General features: G+C 35.2%; 1 protein-coding gene across 6 annotated transcripts in view; it reads left to right on the top strand.

Moving 5' to 3' along the window:
* The window catches only part of PCNX1 (pecanex 1), a 242677-nt gene that overhangs the window by 51740 nt on the left and 169523 nt on the right, over nt 1-21414 (top strand). For 5 of the 6 annotated variants that reach the window (XM_072629242.1, XM_072629241.1, XM_072629239.1 and 2 more), the window contains exon 2: nt 5441-5649. In XM_072629242.1, the coding sequence (XP_072485343.1) occupies nt 5441-5649 (209 nt within the window). Of the gene's footprint in view, nt 1-5440; nt 5650-8446; nt 8545-21414 lie in introns of those variants that run through there. The other variant, XM_072629240.1, reaches the window with a different exon arrangement.

Here is a 21414-nt window from a genome sequence, read left to right as displayed (position 1 = left end):
GCACCACTTTCAACAGTCAGCCCAGTAGTCTTTTCATGGTAAGAGAACAATTTATTCTGAGGTGCAAGATATGTGTCATGGTGTCATCTTGAAAGAATTCAGATATAGACTCCAAACCAATCAAGGACATATATTAGGGGTGACGCTCTTCTCCTTAAGGGAGACATTAACAGGACCAGGAGAGGCTAAGGCTTTTACAGAGGAAATGTGCCAAGTGGGCAGGTAGATGAGATAATCCAGGATATGCACCAAAGGGTGCTCAAAGTTCAGCATATATCCTATTCAAAAACCTCATCATTTCATTGACTAGCCCATTTGCCTAGGTCAGGGGGGTGAGAGGTTGACCAGAACTGAGCATATGCAGTATCCAGGGAATGGAGGGCAGGTATGGCCTGGTATCCACTGTTTACAGATCTGGAAGACACAAATATGACAAGCAAGTTCAATATGCAGAGCCCAAATATAAGGAGTAACAAAATAATTAGAAATGGTGTTAGAATGAGGGAAAATAAAGAAACCAAGAGTCCCATTGGAATAATTTACATTTGACATATAGGATTATCTGATCGTGTTACTTTCTCAAAAGTTTCCATTCTGATTCTAATCCTTTAGGAGGACCAGATGCTATTGCAGATTTAGTCCTGTACCTGGAAATATAAGTAACAGCACTCTTGCTGATAGAAGTTTTCCACCCCTGGATGGAAATGAATTTACTTATAAGTACATATACAAATGAATTTACTTGTAAGAGTTTGACTTTATTCCAGTTATAATAAAAGACTTGGAAGGATGCTTAAATAATTCCAAAATAGTGCGTATCAATAAGTTGTTTATGATAAGACATGTTTGTACTATAGGACATGCACAACAAACAGGTGTTATTTCCACATTAGTAATAAACTTGAATGAAATTGACTTTTCCATTAATGTAACACAAAATATTCTGTAAGTTATCTCTAAGAAAATTGATTGCATTGAAATTCTTTTTTGTAGACCAAACCGAACAGGTTTCTGATTTAGTTTCATTAATTAATAGAATACTAGCTAGGTCCTTCAGTCAGTTGTACCAGTACCCAATTATTCTTACATCATTATGAAACATTTAAGGATCTTATTTTATCTTTGCCTGATTATTCTCATATTAGTCTGGAATAATGCTTTATTTCAGGGTTTAAATCTTTCACATGACTTTGCAGGCAGACAGATGACAAATCTACTAATTTACTTACTTGTTGGGAATATGGAATGACTACATATTCAAATTGAAAACAGCAAGATCTCACATACTTGCATTGAGCTCATATCTTTTACTGACCACTTGCTCTGGACGATAGAAATCTTCCATAAAAAGAAAAAGCAGGGACATGATTATACCAGCATCCAACTGGTCTTTCAGGCTTAAGCCTAAGGGCTCATATATGACCAGGATGAAGCATCCCTAGTTATGTTTGATTTCAGGTAAGACTCACAGTTTGGCAGTCATGCAGTAATAATTCCACCTTATAACTAGACTCAGTAATTATCAGGTGGGAAACATTCCGTTTCAAAGAAACACGATGGGGAAACTAAGACAGGAGGATCCCATCTTGGGGCTGATGCCAAGGTTGTCATCTTAACTTTTCCCAGATGTAACTCTCTACCTGGAACAGTTCAGGTTCATGTTCACTCTGTGTAGCTTGTGACACTTCTTTTGAATGTTGGATTACTGAGTCATCAGACAAGTATACCTAAGTTTATACCTCAAAATAAAATCAGGTACAGTCTCAAGAGGTTTTACTTAAAATGGTAAGTTTCACTGATCACAACTTAGGGCTGGATACAGTTATTTTTGTTCTTATGGAGGAGCAAATAAGTTATAAAAGTTTACCAGGATTCATGTACATAAAAGATTTCACTTAACATCTTTCACTTGTTTTTTCTTTTTTCAAGTTCTTTCAAGTTTCTTTCTCTTAGAAATCATTTCTGTATAAACTTGCAAATTCTCAACAAGCCAAATTCATTGTTTAGGAACTCCATAACCCTAACAAATTCTTTTCCCAGGGTTGATGACTTTACCCACACAGATCATTTTCAGGAACCTGGCAAGTTTACAAAATAAGGAAAATCTAAAGGGAACCCAGAGAAGGGGCTGATCTTGATGCCCCTGTCTGTCTACCCCATGATGTTTTTCCTCTAAACTGATGGAATTTTCCCTCATATCCTTTTGTGGGTACCCACTTGCCAGGATATTTTTCTGGGTTTCCATATAGCACTATGCATTCTGCATGGTATCTACCAGAGTAGACACAGTTTGTTTATTTTTAGGACCCCAGTATATGGTAACTGGCACAGGGGGCCTTCAGTCCCCCCCATACCTCTACATTAGAGACGTTGGCCTTCTTCCATAGGGAGGGGAGTTGGGGATATCCAGTCCATCTATCTTTAGAGCTTCTGTGGACTGTGCTCTTTGACACTACCACCCCTCCTCCAAGGTGGAATACACTAACCCTGAGGATTGTTCTGAAGGGGAAGAACCAATCTGGATAAGGCTTTCACCTCATCCCCTTCTTTACACAAACAGTAATCAATTACCAATTTTAGGTTTTAACATTAAAACAATAACCCCAAATAGTTAACCATTTTATAAATATTCTTCAGTAGTAGCTAAATTGTATTAACTATAACTTCCTCTCAGCTATAGGCAAAGGTGGAAATACCCAGTTTTCTAAATGGCAGTTACAAAACATTATAAGACAGGGTTAGTAGGGCTGATAAAATAACATAACTGATAAAAAAAAAATTTACCAGTTTGAAACAGTATTACATATTTGAAACTTAGAACAAACCCATTACCGATCAAGTGACTCCAGTTCTGTTGAATGCATTTCCATATTACCTTACATAGAAAATTGGGCGTCTTGGCATATCTAATTAAGGAACTAATAATGATAGTTAACATTTATAGTGACTGCCTTCTGCCAGGCATTGTTTTAGTCACTTTGCACTCATGTGAAATAAACTGGTGTAACTTGCTAAAGGTCACCCAGTTGACACATTTCAGATCTGTATTCTTTTCCCAGTTTATCTTAGTGCCAACTCATATAATAAATTTTGACTTATCTTAAACATCTAATTAGGAGAGGCATTTCACTTAAAATGAGACCAGAATGAATTACTTGGATTTATGTTCCAAGTGATATTACACAGAATCTGGGTTATGATTTTAATACTGACTATAGTATTTTATGTTACACAAATACTATTTATTCCAAACACTTCATATTAAGGGGGCCATTATTTCCAGCCAGTCCACTGTCAAAGATTATAAACGTGGTAGTTTGATATTAAAATTTAATCTACCGCAATTGTCACACTTAAGTAAATGTTTTAATTTAGTTCAACTCTGGGTTCCACAACCTTGGAAGGAACCCATAACTTTCTATAACTTATTTCTTATAAATAGGAGTCTCATATAATGGATTGTCAAATTTCCAGTTTTAACACACACTCAAATTAAAAATGGTTATTTTTATAATTGACTAATATTTAACTTTAGTTTGTTAGATTCCCTAAATTTTAGCTAGATATTCCAGTCAAGCTCAGCTTACTTTTTGGTTGTGACCTGGTACACAAAAACTTTTTCCTTTTTCATGAGCTAGTCTAGTTCCAAAGTACAAGCCTTGAAACTTTCACTGACACAGCCCCCTCTATAATCAGTGAAGTGACCTTCTCTTAGATCTGAGGGGAAAAAGTTCTCCCCCTTCTTTTTTTTTTTCTTCTTGTCTGTCCTTTTATATCCCAGAACCTAGCCACAGTTCAGGAATATAAGAGGGAGAGAAAAAGTTTTTTACTAACAACTTTCTCTTTCCAGAAATGTCTCATGACACTTTTCTAGCCCTAACTTACAATAATCATCTCCATTTCTACTCACCTGATATAATCCAACATCTTTGTCTTAAAATCTTTTTTGATAGATTATAGGGATAATGCTTCAGAGTTTCCAGGGTCCCTTCCTCATAATCGTGTGAGTTAGGTAGTACAAGAATTATCCCTATTTTAAATAAACTGAAAACATACAAAAGATACACAAATTGAAACTTTGAGAGATTGGGACTTGTTTGTTGTCACGTAGCTAGTTAAGTGTCTGAGAGGAAAATTCTAATCCATGTTTCTACATAACTCATGGAATATTGTTTAATATTTTCTCTTTTGAAATTTTGAAATTTTCTTTTTGAAATTTCTAGCAGAACTATATCTTTGTAGATAAAAGAACAACTAATGGTTTTTGTTTGAGATTTTTACTGATTTTTTTGAATAATGAGGACTACATGCATTCCAAATAAAGCAATTTATATCATATAAGTGTCTAAATTATTACATTTGGATTATATTTCCCTACAAAAAAGCTTTATTTGTAACCTAATAGTAGTCAAATAGGAAAGCTATAATTTTGCCACTATAAGTCTCTAGCTTAGTAGAGAGCTGTCACAAGTTTCTAGTATGGAAGACTGTTGAATGCTTCCATAGTAATATGTTAATTTTCTTCCACCACTGAAATTATAGGTTATCGTCAAAATAAAGCCTTTATTTTATAGTTGTATATAGCAGGTGAGTGCCAAAAATACATAGATGATATTTAGTGTATTATAATATTAAGGTATCCTCCAGACAACTTATTTGTAGTTTTCTCTGCTGCCAGTTCAGAATTTCATGAGTTCTCACATTCATATGATTAAGCACAACACTATACCTTATCTTCTATTTTTACTGTGTAGCATAACATTTTGATTATGTATGAGAGAGTTCCTGGTGTACAGAATGGAGAAATGGCCAGGGAATCAGGAAAAGACTGATTTTAACTTCCACTGTTGACACATACTGTGTGACCCAAGGCAAATCACTTATTCTCTCAGTGCTCCCAGGCAACTCTCCAAGACAGGTGATTTGCATAGCTAAGAGAAGTTGCTTAGTAAGTACCTTTAATCACAGATTTGGTTTTTATATACGTATGTGAGAGTGTGTGTGTGTGTATATATTGAGTGTATATTTCTTTTATATCTTATGTTTAGTAATTGTTTAATGCAGTTAACTTTTTTTGTGTCATGGACCCCTATGATGAAGCCTGTGGACAACCTCAAAGTATTGTTAAATATATAAAATGAATTGTATAGAATTAGATAAGATATAAATTATATTGAAATAGTTATCAAATATTAAATAAAAAGTCCAGGGATCTCAGGTTTAATCCCTGGTTTAATGTATATTTTTCTTTCTTCTCTAACTAAATGGCAGTCTCTTCTGGGTAGGAACAATCTTGTGTTACTTTGATAACCCATAGCATCTGGAGTATAGTACTAAGTAAATAGGCGCTTGAAAAAATTCTTATTGATTGATATTTTGATTTATTTCTTTCCCATAGGTTAAAATAATTTGTATTTTGTCTTCCATTTTTTTCTCAAAGGCTCTTCCTTCTTCCATGATTATAGTAGCAGTTTACTGTCCAGTGATAGCTGCTATCTTCATTGTTCTGAAGATGGTCAATTACCGCCTGCATAGAGCACTTGATGAAGGAGAAGTTATAGAGAAGAGTGCCAATGAACTCTGTGATCGCGGAACCAAACCTGAAAAAGACAGCTGTTCAACCAGGAGAAAAGACAGCAATGGACCTAGGTAAGGAAACCTGCTTTTCTATCCTGCATTGCTGAGCCTTTTACACCTGCCATGCTTTATGGTTTTAGTTGTCAATATGATTGACTAGGGTTAGTCTTTACAGATTGTGGCTAGGAATAGATCAAAGCTAACTTGTCTACATGGGGAGACCACAACTGAGGTCTCCCTATAATACATCTTAGAACAACATACCCACTTTTGATATCCTTGCTCATTTAATATTCTGGAACTTACTTGAGCCAAAAAATCCCTTTGAGAACATATGTAGGAATAGTATAGCACGGTCCATAAATCTTTAGTAATAAATCAGTAATCATCAGTAATGAATTCAGTAATTTTTAGTAATAAAAATTGTAATACCTCTGGATCAGTTTGCTTTCTGACTTTTTATTATTCCCTTTAAAATTTTCTCTCTTTGTGTGGAAGAGAATGAAGCATGAAGAGGAAAAATGTAGCCATTCCTGATTTTCAACTAGGAAAGAACTTATAATCCACTGCACCTCACTGGTCATTTGAAATCTTGTTCCTGAAAACTGAGTTTTAGTAGCAGAGGAATGAATGAATTAAATATTTGAAAATTGTTGCCTTTGATATAGCCTCTTTGGTTGTTCTTAACTTTTTGGGTGGGGAAGTTGCCATACCTTTACTTGGCCATACCTCTACTTGGTAGTAAAGTGCTTGAAAAGGTGGTCAGGTGCCTAATTGCCTACAGTTATCCTTTCCACGATGCAATTTTCCCCATCATGGTTTCTCTATATTATGGGTCAGCATAAGAAATGGGAATTTGGGGGGAGTTTTGAGGGAGCTGCAGAAGACGTTGTGAAGGCCAGCAGAGCAGAGCCTATGACCAAGTATTTAACCCAAATTTTACAGTAAGGTACTGTAAACATCCCATAAAAGAAACAAAAAAATCAGACTTCTTCTCTGGTAGGAATATAGAACCAAAAAATGTTATTCAGATTTCCCAAATTGTGGTGGCGCCTGCCCCTAACTGCGTGATGTGGAAGGGATAATTGTAGTTGTTCTGCTGTGTAACTTAGCCTGGGATATGGTCTCAGAGTGGTAAGGATTCTGTACTACTTGTATTCTATTAGTTTTGGGAACAAGCTTTCACTTTATGAGCAGATAATTTGAGATACAAATAATCAGAAGTTGATAATATTTGAATTATTCATTCAGCCAAAAGAAAAATTCTTTTCCTTTATGATTATAAGAATTCTTCTAGCATTATTCTTATATCCTACAGAATAAAAATTAGTCCCCTTTTTAGGACTTAGAATTACTAGTGGGACCAAGTGATGCCATGGGTGCCACTGATGTCTAGGTTTAAGCAGGTGAGAAGATGAAAAGGGATAAATAAAAAAGGAAGGGGAAAATAAACAGCAAGAGAAGAATAAAAAGGAAACAAAAGTGGTGCATATAGTTGCAAAGTAGTACTGAGAGAATGAATGGAAAGTAATCAGAAATGATCTCATTCAGATATTTGAAACTAGGTAGCACAAGTACACGTGTACCAACAGTGCCTGTTTTTAAAAATGTAATTGTAATTCATATTTTTACATAATATATTCTCCAGTAGTTTTCAAGTCAATATCTGTTATGATCTATTACTGTAGTTAATGTAGCTCCAGAACTAAACATCAGAGAGAGAGGCAGACCCAGAGAGCCAGAGAAGAGGAACACAGATGACCATGAGCCAATTTAGAAAATGTTGATTTGAGTAATTCAAAATTATGAAACTATTTCAGATGCTAATGTTTTAGAAATTGATTTAGTAGTCTTATCCAAAATAATTTTTGAGGAAGTGTAGTTTAATTATTTGATTGGCTTCTATGGGGCATGTGGCAAAATTTCTAGTTACTCGAGGGTGGAGAGGTTTGGCCTGGTTTTAAGTAGCAGTGAAGATTATAGCTAATTGTGAAGTGGTCCAAATATAAGGACTCTGATGGCTTCTAATCAATAGTTGGTTTCTGTAAATTGGCATTTTCTAGAACTAGGTGCTTGCTGAGCATTGAATATGAAAAGCAAGAAGTCTTAGGCTGATTTTTTTGCCTTTCCCACTCATTAGTGGTTTTTCTAGCCTATTTTATTAGCAGCAGAAACCAGAGGACTTTAAAAAAAAAATTGGCAAACATAACTTTTTAAGTAAAGATACTTGTTATAGTCAGTTTCTGGAAAGACTCTTATTAGGTTAGACTGCAGTATCTAGTAAAGCCTGATCTCCTCCAGTTGAGCTGAAATATGAAATAGGAAGTAACCTCCTCATTCTCTAGGTAAGGAAATGCAGACTCATAGAAGCCCAGTGATTTTTCTTATTTCTTTGTCACACAACCAAGATTAGAGGAACAATTTGAACTCAACTCTTCTAGGTAAGGAAATGCAGACTCATAGAAGCCCAGTGATTTTTCTTATTTCTTTGTCACACAACCAAGATTAGAGGAACAATTTGAACTCAACTCTTCTAAGTTTAGCACTCATTCTGTTTGTTTTTGAGGTAATTTAATTGATGTGCTTTATAACTGAAGCTTTTAAACTTAAAACTAAAGTAGTAATTCAATTTTTCTTTTAATAATTCTATGTTTTAGAAGGATTGAAGCATTGACAAAGTTATAGACTTTCTAAAATAAGAATGGAAACAGGTTACAAGGATATGGGGGAGTAGATTGAATTTGGGGTCTGGATAAAATTGCTATGATATCCTTGAAAAATTCAATGAATTTTTAAATTGTTTCAGAATTGGACTCGTTACATATTCATCAATTTTTGGAACTTGGAAAATGCATGGAACATGAGCAGATTTGATGATTCTTCAGTCAGAATAATATTAACTAATGTTTTTGGATATTGGTTAATCAATTAAAAATCATGAATTAACCAAGAGTACGGATACACATTGTAAGTTGGCTAGTATTTTGAGAACCTTAACTTTGAGTGTGTTCTAGACTTAAGAATGAGACCTTGTGGCCTCATATAATTGAGTTGAGTTTTCTGAAGAAAGTATTACAATCATAACTTGATAAGATGGCTGCTTTGGAAATATATGAGAGCCAATAAGCTTTTTCTTTAGGGAATAATAGTAGTAATATAAACATTTATGCTGAACTTTCAAATGTACTTCCAGACTTTGTAACTATTTATTAAGGATTGTTTTCATGGCAATTCTGAAACTTTCCTTCAGCTTAAAAGTTTGTTTATAATTAAGTTTTGAAATATATACAATTTCTGGGAGTGAATTATGTTAAAGGATAGCTTTGGGAATTTAATAATTGACTTTACATTGAGACAGGATTTGAATAGATCAAATAAATAAAATCACTGAGGCTGTCATAAAGGATTATAACTAAGGAGTCATATTATTGCCTAAAGAAAAAGCTTATCTATAATTTGCTTGAAGAAGTTAGTTTTGGGGTTTGGTGTTTTTTTTTTTGAGCAAGTTCAAAATTAAAATGAATTTTAGAAATTATTTGTTGTTTCCTGTTATAGTTATTCCCTGGTGTACAAATGGACAGTCGATGCTTTGTGAGGCATCTGCTATATCCTTGAAAGAAGCATTCCCCAAACTTCTGCTCCTTGCCACAAATGAAGAAGGATTTAAGAGAGAGAGATAACATGGCCAGGTGCCAGTGTTACCAGTGCTACCACATTCCGTCCAAAACAATGCCTTTTCTGAATGTGTTTTCCTCTGCAAATAGTGTGGTGGTTAGGTTTCTAGGAGCGTCTCTTTACCCTGTAATATAGTTCAGTGTCTTTATTGATTAAGTAGGTGCTCTTAGGCTGTTCTGGAAACCTGACGATGGTTTATAGCACTTTTAAAAATTGAAAATGTGTGTTAAATTCCAAACTTCAAACTTATAGATCAACTTTTATAAAACAACCTGTTTAAGGTGAGGCTGCCTGTGCTTTATGTTTATCTTTTTTGTATTGTCACAGACACATTAGGTTATTTTTGTTTGAGCAACATTCTAAGACATCTAAGATCAACATACTTTGTTTGAACAACATTCCAAGTCACTTATCTCAAAGGTTAATTCATAAGGTAATTTTCTTTTTTTGAATATCATGATGACAGAAGTTACTAATAAAAAGTTCAATAATTAAATCTTTGTCTGAGAATCATCTACTGATACTTATTTATTCACCTTGTGGAGGACAGTAAGCCACAGTTTGCACTGAATTTAGTGTGTATGGAATAATGTGATAGGTTCTAAGAAAATAATTTTAGTTTTGTAAATCATATTTAAGACTTTGCACTCCAGTGATTCATGTCTTCTGGGTTTTTTTAAAGTCTTAATATTTAATTTTGGGATACTTTAATTAGCATAGCTACACACTACAAATATAATTACATAATTTAACAAAGGCTAGAAGTACAAATTTTTTAGAATTGCCGACTTTCTAGAAGAATTTTTAAAGTGTCTTCTGTGTGCTAGGCATTGTACTGGGCACTGTGGATACAAAGACCACCATCACTCCTCCCCCCAAAAAAAGGAAAAGAAAAAAAATTCCTGTTCTCAAAGAGTATTCAGTTTATTGGGGGAGATAGCATGTTTTACACACACACACACACACGCACACGCACATACACAGTATGGATAGAATAATTGCAAAATTATTTCAAAGGAGTTAAATATAAGTGGGGAGAGCACTTGGGAGAATCAGAAAGGACTTCACATAGAAGTTGGTTCTTCAGTTATGTCTTGAAGGAGTAGAGGTATTCTATGAGGCTGATGTGAGGAAAGAATGTTTATCAGGCATGGGGTATGACAGGTGAAAGGGTACAGAGATAGGATTTAAAGCCATGTGTATGAGGAACACAAAAAGGATACTTTAGTTAGATTGCAGAGTATGGGAAGAGAATGCATACTGAGTATAGTGAAGCTGGGAACTATAATGAAGCTAGAACAAGGTTGTGAATGGCTGTAAAAATGAAATAGAGTTTATATTTTATCGTAAAGGCAATAGGGAGCTATTGGAGTTTGAGGAGGGATCCGTAAAGTCACTTTAGTAGTGGAGTGGAGGATAAATAAGAGTGGGAAGAGAAGTAATCCAGAAAGAACTAATTAGGAAGCCATTGCAGTAATCCAGGATTCTAGGTTAACATGATGAAGGCCTGTACCATGGTAATTCTTGTGCGAGTAGAGAGTGAAGGGATTAGATTTGACATATATTATAGAGGTAGAAATGACAAGATTTGACAAATGATTGGGTACGTAGCTGTGAGAGAAAATATACCCCTTTACAAACCAGAAAGATTGAAGGTGGTTCCATTAATAGAAATAAGGTAGTCTGAAAGAAAGGTGGATTTTGGGGAAAGCAGAATGAGTTCTGTTTTGGACATGTTGAATTTGAGATGCTTCTGAGACTTCCACTTAGTTAGGCCAAATAGGTAGTGAGACTGAAACTCAGGGAAGAGATTGGAGCTGGATAGTTTGATTTGGTAGAGATTATTGGGCTTGTAAGTCACTAAAAGAGAAAATAGAGAAATACATGCAGCTGGGTGGCACAGTGGATAGAATGCTAGGCCTTGAGCCAAAAAAGACTCATCTTTCTGAGTTCAAATCTGGCCTCAGACTAGCCACAGACTAGCCGTGTAACCCTGAGCAAGTCGCTCAACTCTCTTTACCTTGCTTTCCCTGTCTGTAAATGGCAAACACTCCAGTATCTTTGCCAAGAAAACCCCAAATGGGGTCACAAAGAGTCATACATGACTAAAATGACAGAACAACAACAACAAAAAGAAAGAGTGTCCAAGGCAGAGTCTTGGGGAACACCTATAGTTTGACCACACAGTATGGATAATGAGTCATGGAAGGAAACTGAGAAGACAGGAACAGAATGAAGGAAAAACCGTGTCATGAAAATGCAGAGATGACTGAGGGTCTGCAGTATCAAATATAGCAGAGACACAAAGAAGTATGAGAACTGAAAAAAGACCATCAGATTTGGCGATTCTAAGATTACTGGTAACCCAAGAGAAAATAGTTTCAATTAGTGAAGTAAAGCCAGAGTGATAAGCATTGGAGCAATGAATGAAAGAATAGGAAATACAGAATACAGGCAGCGAGTGTAGACAATTTATTCTTGGAGTTTGGCTGAGAAAAAGAAGAGAGATATATCATGATAGCTTGAAAGGATGGTGGGTAGAGTCTAGTGAAGGTTTTTTGTTTCTTTTTTTTTAAAGATTGAAAGAGACTTGTGCATGCTTGAAGGCAATAGGAAAGGAATTAGTGCATTAGAAGGAGAGAAAGGGGGGGGGGTAATTGAGGGGGCAGTCCACTGGATAATATGAAAGGGGAATGGCTTAAGGTACCTGTAGAGGGGTGGGCCTTGTCAAGAAGGGCTACCTCATTATTAGAGGCTGGAGGAAAAGAGAAGAGAAGAGAATGCAGGATGATTCCAAGGGATTTTTAGATGAAGAGAAGAGGGAGCTCACAGGGAATAGACCTAATTTTTTCAGTAAAGAAATAGTCAGTGCCCTTGGCTGTGAAAAGTTTTATGGAAAGGTTTGAGGAAAGAAGTTTGGAATATCTTCTAATGGTGAGTGAAATAACATCTTAAGGAAGAATAAAAGGTGTTTTTGTTACAGTGAGAGCCCTGTTGAAGTTAAATGAAGTAGATTTGTAATATATCCTTTCAGGAGAGTTTTGCAGTTTGTCTTCTCATCTTCTTTCTGCGGCATGCGAGATGAATTAGACGAGATGATGGAAGTGTTTTAAAAAAAGATGAGCCTGGCACCATTAGACAGGGGGACAAGGGATTCAAGAGTACGTGGAGTTGAACTGGTTAAAAATAGTATTGAGGTTTGGAAGGGAGGAAAGTGAAGCTAGAGCAGTGCTGGCAGTTTGGGAAAATACTGAGGGTTGGAGGGATTAGAAGGTTGTTATGAGAACAAAGAATAATCAGGAGGGAGTGAGGCATAAGGAAAGATTAAGTTCTTTCCTTGATTGTGAGATTTTTTGTGATTGTAATACTTGCGTATACTGCACTTTGGTTTAACTCACAAATTTTGTCCATTTTTATGCTCTGTATTTCTGAGAATTAGAACATTGAGTCACATTTTAGAAGTTTATTTAAAGAAGTAGGTAAATGAAGAGCAAATTGTTTTCACTATGATAAATGAGATTAGAATCTTTTAAACAATTCACGGCATTTAATGTAATCCATTAGCATATGTGAATTTTATGAACCTTTGTGAAAGGTTCTTTTATTATTTTTTTTGAAACATGATAAAGCCATGTGCCCTTTGTGTTTATTAAATAGACTTTGATTTTTTTAAAAGTTAAACACTTTTCAGTATGAGATTTGCTGCCATGTTGTATTCTTAGTTCTTTAGTGATAGAATTTAGCACTTTGGCATTTTATTAGACTCAAGCATCATTCTTGTTATATTATCAAATAATTTGTTGTTTTGGAAGAAATTGTTTATTTTATTCATCAGTAAGTTTCAGAATTTACTGAGTGAAATGTGTTTTTCACCATAATATATAAATTTTTTTAAAAAGTAGTGGCATATTTTCTAATCTCATTGGAAACAGACCATGTTTAGGCTTTGTTTCCAGTGAGATTATAAAATTGTATGTAAGTTCCTGTATTACTTGAATAACTTTTAGTATCTTTTATGAATTTGAAAATATGGCTATGGTATTTGAAGCAAAAATGTAATCTGATAGTTTTCATGGTGTTTTATATAGTTTACAAATTATTTACTTCCTAATGCAATGAAGTAGAAACATGATATCACTTGATTAGAAGCAGTTATTTTCATAAATTCAAATGTTCCACTTAATAGAGTTCAGGTTTAGTAGTAAAAAGTAATGAAAAGAGAATTTTTCTTAAACAAAATTTGTCAGATTCACTGATTAGACTAAGTTTTTATCACAAAGTATGCTATTCAAAGTTTACTCAAATTAGGCCTTATTTAGGGAGAAGACATTTGTGTCATTAATTTGAAAGTTTATTGTGTTAGTTACAGTCAATAAACAAACTTTTATTAGGAGTCTGCTAGGTACTATGCTAGATGCTAGAGATACAAAGGCAAAAACAAAAGAGGCCCTGCCCCAAAGAGTTTTTATTTTAGCAAGGGAGAGAACATGCACATATATAGGTAGAAACACTAAGTACAAGATAATTTTAGAAGAGAAGACACATCTTCTGGAAATCAGAAAAGGTCTTATATAGGAAATGGCTCTTGAACCAAGTTTTGAAGAAAACTGGGGATATTAAGTGGAAGTGAGGAGAGACGATGTTTTATTTAAAGATGAGAGGTGAAATGTCAAGTTATGAGGAATAGGAAGAAGTCTGATTTTGTTGGGTCATAAAGTGCCATAGAAGGTAATGAAAGGTCATTTGGGACCAGGTTGTCAAGGACTTTAAATTAAACAGCTCTAGAGAGAATGTAATACTATCTCAAAAATAATGTGGGATATAATATCCTAAAATAATGTCTCACTATTTATAAAGTTGTTGTAAACGTCTCATATAGTACTCATTGTAAACCTTTGGAAATAGGTAAAGGAAATATTCTTCCTTCTTTTATAGCTGAAGAGATTGAGACTTGGCAAATATATGATCTGGTCAAAGTCACATGGCTAGTAAGTAATACTTGAACTGGAGTAAATCAAACTGGAGTAAATTATCTAGTAGATTGTTCAGTTGTTTCGACTTTTCGTGACCCCACGTGAGGTTTCCTGGAGTGGTTTACCATTTCCTTTTCCATTGAGTGACTTGCCCAGGGTTACCTAGCTTGTAAGTGTCTGAGGCCAGATTTAAACTCAGGAAGATCATTCCTGACTCTGGCCTGACACTATCCATTGCATTACCTAGATGCCCCATCTAGTAGATTAATTTAGAATTTTGTCCTTGGCCCTGTTGTTTATTTTAGTAATTATTTGAGTGCAGAGAGATGGCAAGCTCTTAAGATTTATAAATGGTATAAAACCAGAAAGGACAGTTAATATATTACAGAATGGAGTTCCTAAAAGATATTGATTGATTGGAATGATGACCAATTTAATAGGAATTGTTGTAAATTTTATATTTGGATTTTTAAAAAAATTTTTTAAAAATTGCATGTGCAAATTGAGAGTCATGTGGCTAAGTGTGGAAAAGATGGGCAATTTATTGGTCTACCTGCTTAATATGAACAGCCTGATATGCCAGTCAAAACCACTAGTGCAATCTTATGCTATATTAAGGATGTACAAGGATGGTGTTAGTTCTACTATATTGGTAGAGTATTGTATGTGTTTAAATTAAGGATGTCACAATTTAGAAAGAATTAAACTGAACTCTGTTCATAACCGCTTAACTATGATAATCAGTGTAATCATTCCAAGTGACCCTTGATCAGAGCAGCTTGAGATGGTTATATTTGAGTAGAGATTTTTTTTCCCTCTGGGGAATGTAAAGAAGATAATAATTGACATTTCATATATTTCAAAGTTTGTCATGTGAAAGAAGAGATTAGACTTGGTGTGCTTGTTCCCTTAAGGGCAGAAGTATAACCAGTGAGCTAAAGTTACTGAAAAGCGGATTTTGACTCATAATATATTAAGATGTTTATCTCTTAACAAGAAATGTGCAGAGCTACAGTGGGTTGTAGAGAGAATTGATGTAACTCTGATATTACTGATATCACTGTTCAAGAAGAAGTTCAAGATGTTGTACAGGGATTGTAGGTTTCTAGTAAAGGTTAGACTAGATGATCTCTTCAGATCTCTTCTGATTCTGAGATTCTGTGTTGTGATAAGTAACTTATGTCTTCAGAGTCCTAATATGATATTCTTTCTACTGTATTACATGCTGATTTAGAAACACTGGCACTTTAGCAGCTGTTCGCTAGAATCAGTAATATAAGTGATGGGAAGTGTCATTTGCTTCACAAACTATAGTATGAAAACTTCCGAGTTTAAGGGGCCTTCTGTTCTTGTTAATCCTTTTTGAAATAATATTTTTGGTAGGTGAGGTACTTCATAATGTGACGAGAAAATGAATCTCTCAAGGTGAATTACTAGGAGGCTATTCCTAGAATCTTGAAACTGAGTTACCATCCCTATAGTTTTTGTTGCTTTCCTTTTTGTTATCATTTTACTTCATTCCAGAATTTTGAATGTTTAACAATAAAACATGTTGTTTAATAATAAAACAATCTGATCTTGTAGTTCTAGCTTTCAATGTCTTTTGTAAGCCAGTTTTTGAATGCTTTGAAGTAGGATCCACGTACCTCATTCTACTATATAACAATATTGTTATTTTAGAAAAAAATTGACAAACTGAACTCTGTATTGAAGGAGGATGCTATTATGCTGCAGAATGAAATGTGTTGAGAAATGTAGATCCCACGCTAGAGAGGTTTATATTTTAATATTTCCTGTAATTTTCTTTATGAAGGCAGCCTCTGCTATTATTGTTTGCATTTATATTTTTAGGACAGTAATGGAAGTATGTGCATTGATGTCTTTTTTCTCATAAGCTTGTAAGTAGTAGTTTATAATTTTTCTTCCTTAGTATTTTGGCAGTGTAATACTTTTTCTGCCATTCTCTTGTGACTCAGTAAATCACTTTGCTTAGTGGGTAAGGACTCTTTACATTTGAAATCCAAGCACACATTCTGTTAGATTAATTTTCTGAAAAACAAATTTATTCTGTTCATTATAGCTTTTAATTCTTGCTTTCCTCAGCAAATCAGCTATAGTACATTTTGCATTTGTTCATACCCGGTTGTCATAATCTCAATTCTATAAAATTTTCTGAGGTCCTAGAGAAGTTCAAACATTGTCCTTTCAGGTGCTTTCCTGAGTTCTTTATACTAAAAAGTCTCAGTGAAATACATAAATGCCATATGACAATTCCTAAACAGTTAATTCAGTGCCCACATATTAACCATCATTAGACGAAGACCTAGGCCTCCCTAATTGGTGGTACTGAAGATTACATTTGGCTTTAACCTGATGGTCCTTTTTTATCAAAATGGTTGAAAACTTTAAGGTTTGATCTTGGCTTAGTGGGACTGAAGGGTTCTTACTGCCTTGGTGCTGGTGCAGTCTTACTAGTATTCCCCTGGGATCATAGGATCATAGACTTGGAGTTGGCAGGGATCTTAAAGTTCATTGAGCTTTATGCAGATGAAAATTAATGGGCATTCCCAGGTATATTTTTTAGGTGCCTATAGATGAGATCTGTCTCCTATAATAGATTATTAATGAATTAGGGTGCTAGAGGAACAGATTGTGTTTTGAGTTTATTCACTGTCTTATTTTTAAAGGCTAGTTCATATTATGGACATAGGCTGATTCTTGAAGGTATGTAAACAGGTAGGAAGACATCTTGTGGATACTGCGACTTGATTATTGCTACCTTTGCTGTATTACTTGGGTGGGGTAGTGGTACAGGTTTAGGAGAATATTTGTATGATCTCAAGGCATCTATCTAACAAGCTAGTTTTCCTATTTAGATTGAGCAACTATTTAATGTTGCTTTCCTTTAGCTTAGTATCATAAGTGTTGAAAATATACCATTTGTTTCATTTTCCTTTGGTTTGGGGAAGTAGAAAAGAAGTAGGTGAAGGGGAAGTTTTTAATCTCTTATTGTTACTTTACATTCCCATTCTTTTGCAATTAATTCTTTTGTATCTTTTAACAGTTGCTGTAGCTCTGAAATTTTGGTATAAAGATGTTTTATTTCAGAAGAGTGAAAAACTCCTAAAATAGAAATGATAGAAACAAAAACAATATATTTTTTAAAAATTCAAAAAGTTCAAAGCCCTCATTTTATAGATGAGGAAACCGGCACAGTGAGGTTAAGTGATTTGCCTAGGATTCTATTTGTTAAGTCTCTGAGATGTTATTTGAACTGGATTCTTTGTCATATCCTTTTTTCCACACATCCTCCAAACTTTCAGTGGATCTAATCCTTATCAACCTAGAGCCATTCTGAAAGTTTATTATGGGAGAGGGTGTATTGCTACTTTCTTCTCAGTAAGCAAGTAGTTGGCCCAGCTCAGCAGCTCATTCTACCATCCTCACTGTATCTACTTGTATAAATGTCTATATTTGCCTGGAGAACCACAGTGAATATTCCAGTCTCTCTTCTGGGGTACTGATCCATGCCCCAGCTTTTCATCCTTTCTTTACCACTGTAAGTATTCTTTGCCCCCTCAGTCTCTCCTTCTGATTGAATGACTCCTTTTAAATAATTTAAAAGTAGGGTGCCAGCGCCAGCCATGTTTCATTCTTTTCCAAGCTACGCTGCCAACTTCCTTTGCTGTAGCACAAGTAGAATACCTTTTTCTCTTTCCCAGCCAACCTCGTCCTCCTCTCCCTTTTAATTATTGTCTTACACCACCAACCATTGTCTTCCATCCATTAGCATGTAAGCTCCTTGAGGGCAGGGCCTGTCTTTCTACTTCTTTTTGTATTCCCAGTGTTTAGCACAGTGCCCCACTTCATAGATGCTTAATAAATGTGTTCCATGTCCAAGGTGATATTTAATTGCTCTCTACACTTATTGTGACAGCATAGATGCTGTATACCATACTCATTTCCTCTCATTGATTTCCATTATGGAACTGGCTATAAAGGGTTTTTTTTTTATTGGGGGGCTACAGCTCCCCATTTTAGGCACCTAAAAAGGACAGTCTTGATCTGGGGTCTCTATAACTGTTTTATCTGGATTTGTAAAAATAAGTTGTCTGTGAGATTCTTAAGCTGATAGAACTCTTCAGCAGAGAGCAATTTGATCACTTCCTTACCAATCATTGTTCTAGTGATTTAACAAGTTGTGTAAACTTAAGCAGCTTTATGAATTTCCTTGGTGGGAAAATCCCTTTCACTCTTTGATCTAATGACAAAGGAAATAACTTGCTAGCTCTCTGGGGCTCAGTTATCCATGGAGTGGATTCCCAATGCTTATCTTTGCTCATTATCTTTATCTTCCCTTAAATGCCAGATCTTTGTGGGGTTTTAACATAATTTCCAATGAAACTTCCTGGTTGGAGACTGTGTTTTCTGCTCTGGGCCAGATTTCTCTCCTTATAAGGATTTCCCTTTAACTTCTGCTATTGTTAAGTTTTCAAGTTGCCCCTCTGCTTTTAGGGCATGCTCCTTAAAAACAAAGAGCACATTCATATCTAATTCTCATCATTGAATATTAGTTTACTTTCATTTTCCTTATGTTGGCTAGCCAGCTTTTTTTAGTACCAATCGCCAAAGGGGAGAGAATACTAGTCCTGGTGATATCTATATTTTTCCTGTCACTTTGGAAGACTTGACCTATAAGGTTATAAGTGTGGCAGCCACGAGGTGCTGGGCTTTCCTCTTTCCCTAGCCCTTTCTTTACTGAATTAGGATCATTATGAACTAATCGTGTCAGCTACTCTAAACATCTTAGGCCAGGCCTGACTTTAGTCTGTTCTAGTGGTATATAAGGCTCAGGACTGGAACAAAAAGAGACGCTCATGGATTATCAAATATTTAACAAATGCCATTTATTTGATTGGCGAGAATATTCAGTTGCAAGAAGATTAAACTTGGAGAAGACTTGGGTTTGAATTTTGGCTCAACCTCTCATGACTGATTTTAGACAAGCTATTTCATCATTCTGAATCTCACTTTCTTTATCTCTAAAAAGGGGGTAGTAATGCTTGTAAGACTTGCCATATAGGGTTGTGGTGAAGATTAAATGAGAGTGCATATGAAGCCCTAAAAGACAGAATTATATAACTGTAAATGTTCCTTTTACAGTTGTTCTTTATAGTTCTGTCCCTATCTTATTCTTTACAATTCCAGTGGAACCAAGATTAGGGGATATAGTCCAGTGCAGGAAGCAGTCATTTTCCTGATTACTTACTAGTAGCATAGCCTATGTGGACTAAGAACTTGACAGCGGTTACCATTAATATTCATATTTTTTAATTTTTTTTACCAAATAAAATGAGAATTTCCATATGTGTTGTAGAACAGAAACGGGAAATTACACATGATTTTGTGACTGTATTATGAAAAACTTGCTTTTCTTTTTAAGTATATAAGTTTATAAAAACTGTTGTTCTTGTGTTTGTTTACTCCTGGCTTTCCTTTTAAAGAAAAATATCTTTTTATAAATATCCAATCTCCGTCTTCTACTTCCCCCTCCCCTGTACAAAAGCACAGAAAAAAAATATGCATAGTCCAGCAAAATGAAATTCTACAGTGAGTACAACATTTATCTTGATCAGAACGATATGAGGTCATTGCCTTTCCCTGTCAGGAGGGTGGGTATCATACATCATCATTGATATTCTGAAATCTTGGATGATCACAAGTATATTACTGTACTCGTGGAAGTTTTTCTCTAGTGAACTTTTTAGCTCTTGATAGCCTTTTGCTGACTGAGATATTCTTCCTGCCAATCCAGTAGGATTTTCTCCTCTGTGGGCATTCCTACCTATGAGAACTTAGTATCCTTCTTTGTCTCCCAAATCTATTAGAATTGAGCTCAATGAATTTGCTTTATTGGTAGATGGCATTCATCAATGTGAATTTTCATTTTAGCCTGAAGTTTAATATTTCAGGTACTATAAATTAAGTTAGTGTCCATATTTCTGTAAAGTAAATTTACTGAAAACAAAAAGGTTCCTGTATTTTTTGTTAATAATGATAGTAATAATAATAATTAACTTTTATATAGTTCTTTAAGCTTTGCAAAATGCTTTAAAGATATCTCATTTTATTCTCACAACCTTTGAGAGAGTGGATGCTATTATTATCCCCATTTTAAAGACAAGGAAACTGAGGCAGACAGTTTAAGTGGCTTGCCCAGAGTCACACAGACAATGTCTGAGGTCAGATTTGAACACAGGTCTTCCTGACTCCAGGTCCAGTGTTCTCTCCCACTAACTGCCTCCCATTGTTAAGTCATCCTAGGCTCAGACATTGGAATCATACTGTCTGCTATGATAGACCAGACAGTAATCTGCTAATTTTCTTATTCCTAAGCATCATTCACTTTGTGCATCTATAATTAGTTTCTTGCTGTTAGACAGTAAAATAATAGTCAGCAGAATGTGAAGAAGCATCATCTTTTGCTCTTGTTCACATGCTGCTGGATGGAGCATAAAAAACTCTCCCAGCTCTGCTGATTACTTCACATTTAATTTATCTATTCCCAACTCAGCTTTCAGTGCAGCAAGGTGATTCTTTCACTCCTACTATTTGGGTCTCTGTACTCATTATCCACAGTGGCTATTTCAAATGATCTTTCCTCAAACCATCATAAGCACCTCTTCTACACACCCTCTCAGATGAAACCTTCTCCTCGAAATATTTATTAACATTTTACCAAAAAATAGAGGGTTTAACCTGAGAACTCTGTCATCTGATAATCCTTTCATTTCACAATGCCTTGATGTTATCCCTTTCCATTTCTTTTGTTGCAGTCTCAGCTGAAAAGATAGTCTTTCTCCTGACCAAAGTCAGATTGCCCCCACTGTCCTCCAGTCTCTCCCCAATGTTCAATCTTCTGTCTTTGAGATTATTCTCTTCTGCCTAAACATGTCCAAAATATCTCCCACCCTAAAAAGCCAAAACAAAACGCAAAACTGACTTGAACCTACCACCTCTACTAACTATTGTTCTCTCTCTCCTCCCTTTCATAGTCTTTACTCTTCAACAAAGCCACTTCCTTTTGTCTTACTTTCTCCCTTAACCCCGTGCATTCTGCATTCTGACCTTATGACTTCAAGCAAAACTGCTCTCTCCAATTTTAGCATGGATTCCCTAATTGCTATGT

The sequence above is a fragment of the Notamacropus eugenii genome, chromosome 1 (genome assembly GCF_028372415.1).
Source record: "Notamacropus eugenii isolate mMacEug1 chromosome 1, mMacEug1.pri_v2, whole genome shotgun sequence".
NCBI classification, from domain to species: Eukaryota; Metazoa; Chordata; class Mammalia; order Diprotodontia; family Macropodidae; genus Notamacropus; species Notamacropus eugenii.
This window is presented reverse-complemented; position numbering and strand designations above follow the sequence as displayed.